Here is a 14,535-nt window from a genome sequence, read left to right as displayed (position 1 = left end):
CGCGGCACCGAAAACCCGCCAGAGTGTCCACAGCTGGATGTTCAGAGAGGCCTGAGGACTAGAAACTAGAAGGGGACCCGGCCGGCCGGCCGGCCAGAAAACCACCTGCAGTACCCCAGAAGCCAAGGGAAAAAACTCTCCAACAAGAAATGCTCGATGCTTTTAAATACTAGTCAGAGATGAAGTAAAATGAGGCGTTAAAAATGCCCATCAAATTTACAACAGGAGAGTAATGTGTTACTTTTGGCTACAGTAGCTATATATTAGTACTATTATGATTCCTCTCCTACTGTAGTAACATTACTGTTAGTATCAGGTCACGAGGTAAAGACAGAGGTCAGATCAACACGGTTCAAGAAGCAAACGGCTGAATGAGAGAAAACAGCCCTTACAAGGATCCAAAAGAGAAAGAGGTTGAAGACACAGGTGACACTCATAACATAAAAGTAATCGGCTCGTGTTAAGCACTTCCCAACACGAATAAAAAGCTGCTGCGTGAGGGGCGCCTGGGTGGCGCAGTCGGTTAAGCGTCCGACTTCAGCCAGGTCACGATCTCGCGGTCCGTGAGTTCGAGCCCCGCGTCGGGCTCTGGGCTGATGGCTCAGAGCCTGGAGCCTGTTTCCGATTCCGTGTCTCCCTCTCTCTCTGCCCCTCCCCCGTTCATGCTCTGTCTCTCTCTGTCCCAAAAATAAACGTTGAAAAAAAAAAAAATTAAAAAAAAAAAAGCTGCTGCGTGTGTCTGTGCCCCACGTAGCCGTGCTCACCGAAAATCTTCATCAACCCTGCTGAAGCGTGTCTGCTCTTTCGGCAATGCTCCACGGCCAAATATGGGCTCCAAATACACCCACTTCCTCTGAATATGGTTTAAATTCTGCAGGTATTCATCTAATTCTGCAAGTTTTCTTTCCCAAATGGACACTTTATCTTCAAATCCCTTATAATAAGGAGAATCCTTTAAGGACTGAAGAAGACATCTATTATCTCCAACTTGATTTACGATGTCTTTCCAGTCTTTAATCAGCTTGATAGTTCGACTCTGGCTGTCTTCATAATCAATCAATGTAAATACCGCTCCAACTCCCCAAAGATCAAGTTCACGTAAAGCTTCTCTGATCGTAACTTCACCTTGTGCCCGACTGTTTAAATCCTATTTAACATAAAATATTCATATTTATTATTTCCACATTAATTTTATAAATAAACCATACAATATTTATTCTATAACACAATATATTTTTATTTGGCTTTTCACAATAAAGGAAAAAATAAGTGAATATATTTTACATGTTATCCAAGAGAATTAATCACTAGCTAATGTATCAGGAGATATCAGATACAAAGTATCCAATCTCACATAGTCAAAGTATGATATTAAAGATCTGCCATAAGCTTTTTACTTCTAAAAAAAGAAAAATCAAGAATCCATTGCAAAACACAAAAACAGGCTTATTTAAAATTCTGCAGCCCTCAACAATGATACTGTAACTTAAATTTAACTTCTGAGGCAGCTGAAGTGGTTAGTAACCATCTTCCACAGCAACTGTACTTTATGATCTCACAATTACCTAACAGGCTCCAGGGTTCTGAACAAACACAAAGGTGAACATATTGAATAGGAAAAAAACAATGTGACATCAAGAGTCCTTTTATTTTTACATCAAACGGGCAGATCACAACACACAGAGTCTGCCACTTAAGACGGCCGAAGGCGGTACCATTTCTCCTTGTACCACAGACCTTTCCTAACCCTGATTTGCAAATTGGTTCTTGGTTTCGCTCCCTGGATTTTGCTATCTCTTATCTTGTATTTATAATATACCCCATGATTTTAAATGTATTTTATATAAAATGATTTGTATTTGTTTGCTTTTCGATTAAAGCTGACTCCCTTCTTTTTTTCAAAAAACAAATTTTTTCATGTTTATTTATTTTTGAGAGAGACATGGCACGAGTGGGGGAGGGGCAGAGACAGGGAGACACAGAATCTGAAGCAGCCTCAGGCTCTGAGCCATCAGCACAGAGCCCGATGTGGGGCTCAAACCCATGAACTGTGAGATCATGACCTGAGCCGAAGTCAGACGCTCACCCGACTGAGCCACCCAGGCGCCCCGAAGCTGACCCCCTTCTTAAACCAAGATTACTTTTTTTTATTTCATATTGTCTTCTTTCTCTCAAGGAAGGGGTTTACGCTGCTTCTATACTCCTATACAGATTCAGATGTGTTACTAAAGAAAGAATAATGGACTAGCGGAACATTGTCACTATATTAAGAGAAAAAAAAAAGTTTTGTTGTTTTTTTTTACATAAAACACAAAGCAAAACCATCTGTTAAGAAAGGTCATATTCATGAGATATTTATACAAGTGATTCTTACTTTAAGGTCTGAAGCTTTGGCAACAATTGTATCAGCTACTCTGAGCAGGTCACCAAACATTAATTTCTCCAGGCTAGTCCCCCGAGGAAGGCCAAGCAGACGAAAAAGGTCAAGCCAGTGATCTGGAGAAAGACACTCCCCTCTCACGTATTTCAAGATAGGAATTACGGTCTGTTAAAAGAGAAAAAGACACACGTACACACAAGAATATATGTCAAAATGCAAACTGTTATTTCTTTTAATGATTAGTTATAAAATTTTAATTATTATCTTATTTAACAAACTCGTAATCAAATTCTCAAACAGAATTGTGTATGATTTTTTATTAAACACTACTGTGGATACATGCAAACTTTCTGTTGTAGCTTGACAGATTTGAAGACATGACCTAAAATGTTTCTATCTTTATTATTTTAGGAAATAACCTATATCCTAAATATGCTAAATGACTCAGATCCTAAACTGCTCTAAGAGGTATAAACACTCCAATTTTTAACTTTAACCATAAATTTCTTAGTTCTAACTTTTCAAAAGAGTAGCAGAAAGATCAATAATTTCTATGGTTTACTCCATACCTCCTAGTTTGTTCATGTAACGGAGTCACTGAAAATCAGAAACTAAAAGTACAGCTCACTCAGCTGCATAAAAGACACGTGAAAGGTGCAAACCTCATTCTAAAATAGTAAAGTAAAACTATCTTACTTTGTATTTGTCAACTTCTGATTGTAATTTCACCGTCATAACCGAATGTTCTTCAACTTTTCTTAATCTGTCATGCCAATTCATCAAAAATTCTTCAAACAGATATGTCTTAGTCCTGTAAGAGACCAGGAATACACCTCAAAATGTACCTCCCAAAAAACACTACCAAATTATAAGAATCTAAATAGTGTTTATGAATCAAACCGAAAAGTAATCCAATCTTCATTGGCCATTTCCTCAAGCCTCTGCTGAAACTCTTCATAAAGGGCCCAAATTTGTGCACAGCTCTCAATGTCCTTGGAGATGCTATCTGCCAAAGACAAGCTGGGCTCTTCTAGGCCAAAATGATGGCAATCATCACTATGGAAACAAAGAGTGAAATATCATTAGATTTTTAAAAACTGTCAAATATCACTAAGTTTATTTAACTGCATTCCCTGTGTGTGTGTGTGTGTGTGTGCATATTTGATAGTGAAGGTAGACAGTGGGGGACTGCATAAGAATTTTACTTTAACTACTTAAGTATAACCTCTTTTAAATTCATAAATATGTATTTCTCCAAAGAAGTCAAAGTGGAATTGATAACATCTGTATTTTATGTCCGTCATACGTCATAAATGATAATAATGTAAGGATTCAGAATGACATATATCATGGACTGATAAAAGATCGCATTAATATTAATACCCAAGTGTTAGATTCTAGAATATAAGATACCCTTCATCTAACTGGTACTAAACCCTTCACTCACCCATGAAGACCACTATCTTATGGAAGCATTTACCTAAGAGATGACACCTGAAACACTGCTTACTTAACCTTAATACTTGTAACATAAAGCAACAGGTTTTTTCCTTGGAAACCTCATATTATTGTTGTAGGTTCATTTTTCTTCTCTGGGTCTCTGAAAGCAATTTTCCATTAATTTTATAGGCCTCATTTTTAAATACAATGAAATCACAGAAAACAAGTGTTCCAACTCCCAATGTAACTTCTAAGTAAACTTAATTTTCTGTTCTGTTTCTAAGCCTAACCAGAAATTTGCTTCCTTTAACGTCCTTATAGACTCCACCCACAATTCCTAAGAAAGTAGTAGCATGAGCACTTAGAATTATCATTTTTAAAACTTCAGAAGTTTATATAGAAAAACATTAAGACAAACAGATACAAGAAAGCCTCTGGCCTAATACAGAGAAATATAAATCAAAATGTCTACTATCCATTTTAAAGAAAAAAACATACACCAGCTTTTTCCTTATGACTTCAAGATCATCAAATTCAATCTTTTTCTCTTTTATTGACTTGGCGCTTTTATCAAGAGTACTTTGTGGGCCAGTTTCAATAATATCGTCACCAGGCTTTAGTTGGTCCCAACGAGCTTTAAATTTTTCCAATTCTTGGTAATAGATCTGAAGACGCGACTGAACGTTCCCTTTCATCACTTCGATCTATGAGCCAAAAGAGTTTATGTAATTCAGTTTATAGTAAAATCTCACTTTATTTTCACATTTTATTTCTAACACTTTCTAGGTAGAGGTGAAATACCACCAAAACAAATTTTTCAAAAGATTGTTTTCAATTACTGACTTCAAGTACAATAAAATTTTGATGTCAAAAACATAGAATCAGACTATAAATATTCAGTAACTAGAGATATACTGCCTGCATCATCATTAAAAACTCATTCGTGTCAGGGGCACTTGGGTGGCTCAGTTGGTTGAGCGTCCAACTTCGACTCAGGTCATGATCCCACAATCCATGAGTTCGAGCCCCCCATCGGGCTCTGTGCTGATAGCTTGGAGCCTGGAGCCTGCTTCAGATTTGGTCTCCTTCTCTCTCTGCCCCTTCCCATGCTCTCTCTCTCTCACTCTCTCTCTCTCTCTCTCACTCAAAAAATAAATAAAACATTAAAAAAAAAAAAATCATTCATGTCATCAGCACCATCCACCACAACTATCAGCAAAGTTGATGTGATAAGACACGCTTGGCCAATCACCACCAGCTGTGCCACACCAGCAGGGAGCTGCATAACCGAGGAGGCATGTCCCAGTGTCCACGCAGAAGAGTACAACAGGTGTGTTTAACTACCAGGTGTCCCCTCAAAAGTCACCATACATAGCAGGCAAACATATTCACTCATAAGGAAAACCGAAAATACGATTACCTGAATTCTCCATATGGTAGGAAATAAAGACAAAGTACGGGAAATGATCATTTAAATAAAGCGTTTTACGGTACGGAAATACTGAGGGAGGCCAATTTCATGCACAATATAAAATTCCTACCTACCTGAGCTCCAATGGAATAAAGATAAGCCAGAATCTTCAGTGAGAAAAAAATCAAGTTTCCATGTTAACACAATGACTAAAAGGTTCTTACCTGATCTTTAATCATAAGTTGGTGACTTTCCATCATCAACTCAAATTTATCCCACTTAGCCTTCAGATTGCTAATTGTTTCCAAACCTCCACCTGCCACAGTTCGTAAAAGTCTGTTTTTATCTTCAGCTTCTTGGAATAAGGGCAAAATCTAAAGGTTGAAGAAATAACAACATAAAAAACAATCTATTTTATCAAATTTCTTGCAAGATTCCATTTATTTTAGGGGTGTCTGGGTGGCTCAGTCGGTTAAGCGTCCGACTCTTGATTTCAGCTCAGGTCATAGGCTCACAGTTCATTGGTTGGAGCCCATGCATCAGGCTCTATGCTGACAGCAAGAATCTGCTTGGGATTCTCTCTCTTCTTTTCTCCCTCCCTCTCTCTCTCAAAATAAATAAATAAACTTAAAAAAAAAAAAAGTAAGTGGCACCTGGGTGGCTCAGTTGGTTAAGCATCTGACTGCAGCTCAGGTCATGATCTCATGGATTGTGAGTTCCAGCCCTGCCTCAGATGAGCATGGCCCCCCATCGGGTGAGCCCCACTTTTCTCTCTCCCTTGCTCTCTGCCCCTCGCTAACTTGTACTCTCTCTTTCTCCAAAAAATTAAAATAAAAAATAAGTAAAATTTTAAAAAAAGATTCTATTCTAACCTGTTCTTGTTTTTTTAAAAATCAAGGTTTCTGTTCTAAATAATTTGTTAAATTCCTGGACATGAAGTTCCTAATACTTACTTATTACTATATACAAATTCAACTATGGCACTCTACCAAAGAGGTTAAAAGGATCCTAAAGATGGTCACAAGGACTGAAGGAATCTGTGAGTCTGTAAAGACAATGCTCTAACTATTCCAGGTGAAGTTCTTATTAGAAATCTTCCATTCACAGGGAACTGTTAGAAGGAGGCTTCTCAAAGAATGAAGATTAGGGATTAGGTAAGAACAGAAATAAACTAACTATTCCAGGAACAGAAGGAACAGTCACAAAGAAAGTATTTAAGAAAAGGACAACGGAGAAAGTGAAACTGAGTCATGATGTACTAGGAAGGCCAGAGAAGGCAGAAACGAAGAGTCAGGTTGTGGTTTCCACACGTGGACAGAACCCAGATTAGCCTGAGAAGTCAGTACAACAGACTCCCGGGCGGGGCCCTCCTGGCCTCCCCTGCAAGTCCACACGGCACCCGAGAGACATCACGGCCCGATTCTGTATGGCCCCTGCTGCTTCAAACCCGGCAGCATGACTCCCCCGCACCCACGGGTCGGCCCCAGGCCCCTGACTGGGGCTCGAGTGACAGGGACTCTTCCTACCACCGCTGCCACTTCCCGCCTCGCGGGCGGAACAGCACAGCGTCTATGTTTCTCCTCCTAGTTTCTACGAGGGTACCTTTTCTGTCTCTCCTCTTGCTTCACTCACAGGGTCCTCTGCCATCTCCTCTGACATCCCCACAGTAAATGCTGGGATGTCCTACCCTGCTCTGCACCCTCCATGGTCCGCCATCAACCACGTGGTCTCATCCAATCCCCTGGCTTCACAGTTCATGCATGGAGAAATGACTTTTAAATTTATATCCAATTAATAAACATAGTCTCCACTCTGAAGTCCCTATTCCTCACTCAACTTCCGTCTGACGTCCCAACCCCCACCACTTCCAGTCTCCAGACACCTTCCCCCTCCAGCCACCCACATTCCCAGGAAATGCTACCATCAGCTTTCCAGGGGCCCAAGCCCAGCAGCTCGGACACACATTTACTCCTCTCTAACCCTCGCTGTGGAATGCGCCACAAAAGCATATGATTTCACCTCTCAGCGAGCTTTATCATATGAAGTCTATGACGCAGGAAGGACACATCAAAGTTTCTCTTGTGATTTGAGTTATGTCTCTTGCTGCTTCTAAAGTTAGTTAAAACCATCCATAATATAATAACTCCATATGCAAGTGTGTGTGTACATGTGTGAACGTGTGTATTCCTAATTCAGCTCAAACCGCACCCTTCAGGTTACAACCCCGGAGGGAACAGCATGAATTACTAAATTTAGTCTGACTCAGATGTGCCACATCCTAGCAGACTGTACCTACTCCTGAATATTAACTCTCACTCAGACTGTTTCACTGCACCAACATAGCACCAGAGTCCAACCATGAGCTCAGCGATTGGGCCAGATTATGTGGACTTCCTTACAATACTGAAATTATATGATGTTTCTCAACGGTCACATAAAATTACCTGATTGAAACATTCCAGTCCAATAAAAATCAATCGATAACTTTACTTGGCAATGCTCACCTCTGGTTTCCGCTGTTGGAGCCTACTGTATTGCAAATTTGCATCGCCAATCTCTTCCACAGACTGGGGCATAACTGTTAAGACGTCCATAGCCTCGGTTACAAATGCATCAATTTCATGTAAGTGAGCTGAACAGGTAACAGTGACATAGAATGTTATTATCACTAAAAATATATCGCTGCATCATTTTAAAATCAAAGAGCATTGGAAGTACTCACCATATGGCATACGTTAAATCTTAAATTATTATTTGCTCACACGACAGAATTTTAAAATACAGAATAAGCAAAGAAATGCGCCATACAAGTTTAGTTGTTTTACGTTATACCTCAAAATTTTGACAAAGTTAAAATGTACTCATTCTTAGTATATTTTACTCAAAATTGGTAACCTTTCCCATCCTTTAGCTAATATGCTAAAGCATCCCAGTTTCATGGAAAAAGAAACAGTGCAGAATTTTGGAAAATCTTAGTAACTGAAAAGATGAGAAGAAATACACGATGGCAGAACCGCCTACCTTCCTCAGTACTACAGGCACCAAACTGATACTGGCGCATATTGTAAACAGCAAAACCGCCTCCACTTTTAGACTCTTAACAGTTGGGCATGGGCTTTCCCACGTTATGAAAATTGCCATTTGAAGCACATTTCATTTCATGATACTTTCCAGCTTGGTCGATTTTAATCACTGGGATTCACATTTCATAACTATCAAAGTACATGCCTTTGTATATAACATTAAGTTAAAATGAAAATCAAAAAGCGTCTTTACCCTGGATGCACTTCTTCAAAGAAAGAACAAGCGTATCAAATAACTTCTGGATGAGATCATCAATCACAGTCTTCACGGGGTTACAATTAATATTTAAACAATCTACCTTGACCGCACTGAAAAATGCCAAATGACAGATTTTGACATGAGAAAGACTTATTAGAGGCAAAGAACCTCATTATAATGATTTTATATAATACATTTCAAAATAACTCAAAAAGTATTATTGTAATCTCTAAGCACATTCAGATTTCATTTAGTAAAATGTTTTCCACGTACTATCAAGAAGTTTTCATGAAACAATGATTGTGTTACAATACTAAAGTTTTTTATCACCGAGTGTATCAGTTTTTTTAAAAGGACAGCACATTAAAAACTCCTAGAGTGTCAACATGAATATACGTAAACATTTACAAGCCCTGTATCTGTCACAGCATTTAATGTACTTATTTAAATATTTATTACAGAAATTCGCTATTCTGCTAAGTACAAACAACAGTGACAAGGGACAGAAAAGACAGAAGGCAAATAGAGACTGTTAAGGCACTAAGAAAACAACACGCCATCATTTTCTACCTATCAAATTAACAAAAATGTAATGAATTGCTAATTCATGTCTTCAGTTGTGTGAGCAAAGAGAACTCTCAGAAATTCGGATCAGAGCAGAAGACCATGCGGCTTTCACGGGGAGCAAGTGAGCCATGAACACCAGGCCACTTGTCTTAACTAACTTCACCTTGAGAATTTATCCCAAGGAAATTTTCAGAGCAGATGCCGATATTTTATATACAAGTATCTGCTTCAAAGCATTAATTATAATAGTGAAAAATTAGGAATAATTTGAATACAAAAATGGCTTATTATATATCCACACAATTAAAAAATCACATTTTTGAGGGCTAATAACAGGACAAAATACTAAAGATTAGTGTTAAATAAAAATACCAGGATATAGTAGGATCCAAATTTTTCAGTATATGTACTAATATGTCCATAACATGAAACATTAAGAAGAGTTCCCACACTCTAAAAAATTTATGAAACATTGTTTTAACTCAGAAAAAAAGGCATATGTTGTTAAGAATATTAATTCTTTGCACAATATCCTTAATGCAAATTGTCATATTCTAAGCAAACGTTGTACCAGACTTGCTCATCAGAAAAAATCTCATATTTATCTTAAATTCACAAAATTCTTAAAAAGCCTGGAAATTATGGTCACAAAGATCATTTAAAAAGCTACTAATCCTTTTGGAAACACAGATCCAGGTGACATTTTACAAAGTAAATTCTAGAGTTAAATACTCACTTTTACTATAAAAATCTTATTCTCTTAAAGATTTATTTATTCTCAATCACCCACTGACTAGAGTGGTTTTAACTCCAGTTCTTAACCAGTACGACATACCAATTTACTTAAACATGAAATTTTATACAATTTTTGAAATTCTGACATATAAAATGTCGAGATTTCTAATATTTGATAAAGATACATTATTTTAAGGGCACCTGGAAGGCTCAGTCAGTCAGTCACTCAAGTGACTCAGTGGGATTGAGCCCTGCATCAGGCTCTGCGCTGACAGAGCCTGCTTGGGATTCCCTCTCTTTCCCTTTCTCTCTGCCCCTCCCCTGCTCATGCTCATGCTCTCTCAAAAAAAACCAAAAAACAAAAAATTAAAAAAATTTTTAAACAGATGCTTTTAATAAACACTAAAATAATTATGCCATATTTTGCTAATGAATTAGCATCACCACATGGTCTGATTACAGCAGAGTTTTACTCACCGACTATAGAATCCTGGGGACAGACCAACATTCCCCTTTCATTTGAAAATACTGGTAGCATGAAAATGAGGCTCCCTGGCACAAAAACAGACACATAGACCAATGGAATAGAATAGAAACCCCAGAACTAGACCCACAAACATATGGCCAACTAATCTTTGACAAAGCAGGAAAGAACATCCAGTGGAAAAAAGACAGTCTCTTTAACAAATGGTGCTGGGAGAACTGGACAGCAACATGCAGAAGGTTGAAACTAGACCACTTTCTCACACCATTCACAAAAATAAACTCAAAATGGATAAAGGACCTGAATGTGAGACAGGAAACCATCAAAACCTTAGAGGAGAAAGCTGGAAAAGACCTTTCTGACCTCAGCCGTAGCAATCTCTTACTCGACACATCCCCAAAGGCAAGGGAATTAAAAGCAAAAATGAATTACTGGGACCTTATGAAGATAAAAAAACTTCTGCACAGCAAAGGAAACAACCAACAAAACTAAAAGGCAACCAACAGAATGGGAAAAGATATTTGCAAATGATATATTGGACAAAGGGCTAGTATCCAAAATCTATAAAGAGCTCACCAAACTCCACACCCGAAAAACAAATAACCCAGTGAAGAAATGGGCAGAAAACATCAATAGACACTTCTCTAAAGAAGACATCCGGATGGCCAACAGGCACATGAAAAGATGTTCAACGTCGCTCCTCATCAGGGAAATACAAATCAAAACCACACTCAGGTATCACCTCACGCCAGTCAGAGTAGCCAAAATGAACAAATCAGGAGACTATAGATGCTGGAGAGGATGTGGAGAAACGGGAACCCTCTTGCACTGTTGGTGGGAATGCAAATTGGTGCAGTCGCTCTGGAAAACAGTGTGGAGGTTCCTCAGAAAATTAAAAATAGACCTACCCTATGACCCAGCAATAGCACTGCTAGGAATTTACCCAAGGGATACAGGAGTCCTGATGCATAGGGGCACTTGTACCCCAATGTTTATAGCAGCACTCTCAACAATAGCCAAATTATGGAAAGAGCCTAAATGTCCATCAACTGATGAATGGATAAAGAAATTGTGGTTTATATACACAATGGAGTACTACGTGGCAATGAGAAAGAATGAAATCTGGCCTTTTGTAGCAGCGTGGATGGAACTGGAGAGTGTGATGCTAAGTGAAATAAGCCATACAGAGAAAGACAGATACCATATGGTTTCACTCTTATGTGGATCCTGAGAAACTTAACAGGAACCCATGGGGGAGGGGAAGGAAAAAAAAAAAAAAAGGTTAGAGTGGGAGAGAGCCAAAGCATAAGAGACTCTTAAAAAACTGAGAACAAACTGAGGGTTGATGGGGGGTGGGAGGGAGGAGAGGGTGGGTGATGGGTATTGAGGAGGGCACCTTTTGGGATGAGCACTGGGTGTTGTATGGAAACCAATTTGACAATAAATTTCATATATTGAAAAAAAATATTTAGAATAAAGCCTATCTAAAATATAAAAAAAAAAAGAAAGAAAGAAAATGAGGCTCCCTTCAGCCACAAATAAAATGGGATAGCCCTAGATAGGCTACCCCCAAATTATGGAGCCTCCACGTGGAGGCTGCTTGGGATTCTGTCTCTCCCTCTGCCCCTCTCCCCTACTGGCACTCTCGTTCTCTCAACAACAACAACAAAATTAAAAAAACAAAAACCCAAAGACCGTATCCAATAGAGAAGAGAAACCTTGTACCCAAACATTACAAAAGCACTCTCTTCCCGACTTCCAACCAACATTAATGGTATATCATCATCTAACTCCTCTGACCTCAAACCCACAGGACATTTGTGTCTTTTCTGTTCCTCATCCCTCATCTTCCTCCAAAATTAAGAACTCTTAATACCTCATACTGTTTCATATTTCATAATATTTCCTCTTCCCCATTTGGAGTACCAACAACTTAATTCAATTAATTACTGCTGGTTTTCTGGGTGATGACAGACTAAACTCCCTTCCTCCATGGTCTCCTTCTCGCACCATACAACTCTCTCGTTCCAGACTAACACCCCTAATGTGCAGGTACTGACACCTTTTGGACAAGAAATCAAGAGCTAACCACTCTGATATGAATAAAATCCAAATTGCCCAATGGGAACGTAAAGCTCTCCCAAATCTGTACCTTCATTACCCCTCTCCAGGAACAGGCCCTCTAGCCCCTAATAAAACGCTAATTCATCAAATTCTCAATTAACCAACTTATTTTCAGCATACAAACCCCTCTCCTGAGACGCCCTGGTGCAACCTCCAGTTCTCGCTTTTCCTGTCAAAATTCCAGTTCAAGGATTTCTATCTGAATGAAACTTTCCCCAGTTTTGCCCAGAAAGGACGGGATGTCACCGCCATGCTGTATACACTTCCCCAGCCCTTAGTTCAATCTCTAAAATGAGACACACTATTCTATCCGGTATTAACAATTAACAGTAAGTAACATACACTGCGAATGTCACCCATACCAGTACTTTGTGTTCAAATTACTCATTTAATCCTCAAAACACCGTGTGATCAATATTACAGTTGTCGTAACTATTTTTTTTTATTTTGAGAGAGAGTGAGCGGGCACAAGCAGGGGAGGGCAGAGAGGAAGAGACAGAATCCCAAGCAGGCTCCACACTGTCAGCGCAGAGCCCAACATGGGGCTCCCATGAACCGGGAGATCGTGACTCGAGCCGAAACCAAGACTCGGATGCTCAGCCGACTGAGCCACCCAGGCACCTCTGTATTAACTACTGGAAAGCTGAGGAAATCGAGGCTCACGGGGTGTAAATGGCAGTCGCGGTCACGCAGCTGGGACAAGCCATCTGCCCCCAGAGCCCACTCCCTTAACCCCTGTGAGTACTGAGTAATGTGTCACTGCACCGGCAGACAGGAAGCAACGTGAGGTCCTCTCTTCCTCATCTTTATCCTCCCACGGGACAAGCTCTGCATATTATCCACGCTCACCCAATATTTGTTGAGAGAATGAGCAAGGAGATTAACACAAGTGGTCTTATCCTTTAGAGGAAATACATGCACAGTTAAACAGGCCTGTCATAGAGCTTCCTACCAAGAGTGGTTCCAGTGGTAAGAATTTCAGGTAGGAGGGGGACTCCGTTCTCAAGTAGCTGGGTTATGACACGCCCCTCAGAGGGTCTCCACCACGTCTCGGGCCCTATGTCGATGCAGCACCAGGCTGTGTGACTGCCACGGTATCCCGAAAGGAGGCAGAGCAGTACAAAGCCAGAGTCCAACGGCATTGGCTTGATATCCCGGAGCACATTCTCACAGGCGAGTCTTAGCGCTCGTAGCCCGTGCCTGTGTGTGTCAAATGTCACATCCTCAGGCCCCGATCGACTCCCCCCAGTTAGGTCCCAGCCGGCAGAACCTCCAGAAGAAAAATACCTTCGTCTCGGCACCCGACGCAGACGATACCTGAGAGCCAAGGCCAAGCTTTACGGGAGGCAGAAGGTGACTGACACGAGGCCACTACTGACGAGCACCCTCACCATGTCATGACAACACTGGAACGTGACAGAAACTCTAACTTCTCAGGCCCCGGAGGCCGCCCTACTTCTTTCCCTCTTACTGAATGGGACCGAAACTCGACTCTAACTTCTCATACCTCGGAAGTCGTTCTACTTCTTTCCCTTTTATTTTCAGTGCTTTGAAATTTTTCTCCCAATCTTGGACCGTGGAGAGATGTTTTTCCACTAGAGCTTCCATATCAACTTGTCCAATTACGATCCATTCCTATTAAAGAATGGAAAACATATTAAAGAAACAGAATTTATTAACATATAAAAAATTAGGGCCCACTGATAAAAAGGTACAGATGTAAGGTATTCAGGTAAATTTCAATTTAAGTATGCAAATATAACCATTACTGTAGAGCCTAAAAAAACGATTTAACATGTAAAAGTAAGTGATCATCAAACTTTTTTTAAAAGACCACAAAACCCTTTCCTCAGATTCTCTTCTCAAATTTGATGTATCCAAATACAGAATCATTTGGCAAAGCCAAGGCTACAAATTTGAACGTATGCACATTCAATCAGTCCTAGAAACCCGACAGTCAGAAGCAGCACCCGGTGGCAACTGGGAGACCGGCTGACGTCTCAGTCACGCGTCTTGGGAGCGAAAGGAAGGACGAGGGACACAGCTGGGGTCTCTCCCCATTGAGCAGCCAAGGTTCACTCCAACACGAGGAGGAAGTGAAATCCTCTCCAC

At 40.0% G+C, this 14,535-nt stretch overlaps 1 protein-coding gene across 11 annotated transcripts in view; it reads right to left on the bottom strand.

Moving 5' to 3' along the window:
* Positions 1 to 14,535, bottom strand: part of DYNC2H1 (dynein cytoplasmic 2 heavy chain 1) — a 355,486-nt gene that overhangs the window by 307,852 nt on the left and 33,099 nt on the right. For all 11 annotated transcript variants that reach the window (XM_047878743.1, XM_047878737.1, XM_047878734.1 and 8 more), the window contains 9 exons: positions 13,931 to 14,058; positions 8,508 to 8,623; positions 7,736 to 7,863; positions 5,456 to 5,605; positions 4,319 to 4,524; positions 3,281 to 3,436; positions 3,077 to 3,191; positions 2,375 to 2,545; positions 765 to 1,147 (listed from right to left, as the gene is read on the bottom strand). In XM_047878743.1, the coding sequence (XP_047734699.1) occupies positions 765 to 1,147; positions 2,375 to 2,545; positions 3,077 to 3,191; positions 3,281 to 3,436; positions 4,319 to 4,524; positions 5,456 to 5,605; positions 7,736 to 7,863; positions 8,508 to 8,623; positions 13,931 to 14,058 (1,553 nt within the window). The remainder of the gene's footprint in view (positions 1 to 764; positions 1,148 to 2,374; positions 2,546 to 3,076; positions 3,192 to 3,280; positions 3,437 to 4,318; positions 4,525 to 5,455; positions 5,606 to 7,735; positions 7,864 to 8,507; positions 8,624 to 13,930; positions 14,059 to 14,535) is intronic.

Source organism: Prionailurus viverrinus, chromosome D1 (assembly GCF_022837055.1).
Source record: "Prionailurus viverrinus isolate Anna chromosome D1, UM_Priviv_1.0, whole genome shotgun sequence".
Lineage (NCBI taxonomy): Eukaryota > Metazoa > Chordata > Mammalia > Carnivora > Felidae > Prionailurus > Prionailurus viverrinus.
The sequence above is the reverse complement of the archived record's forward strand: the minus strand, read 5'-3'. Positions and strand labels throughout refer to the sequence as shown.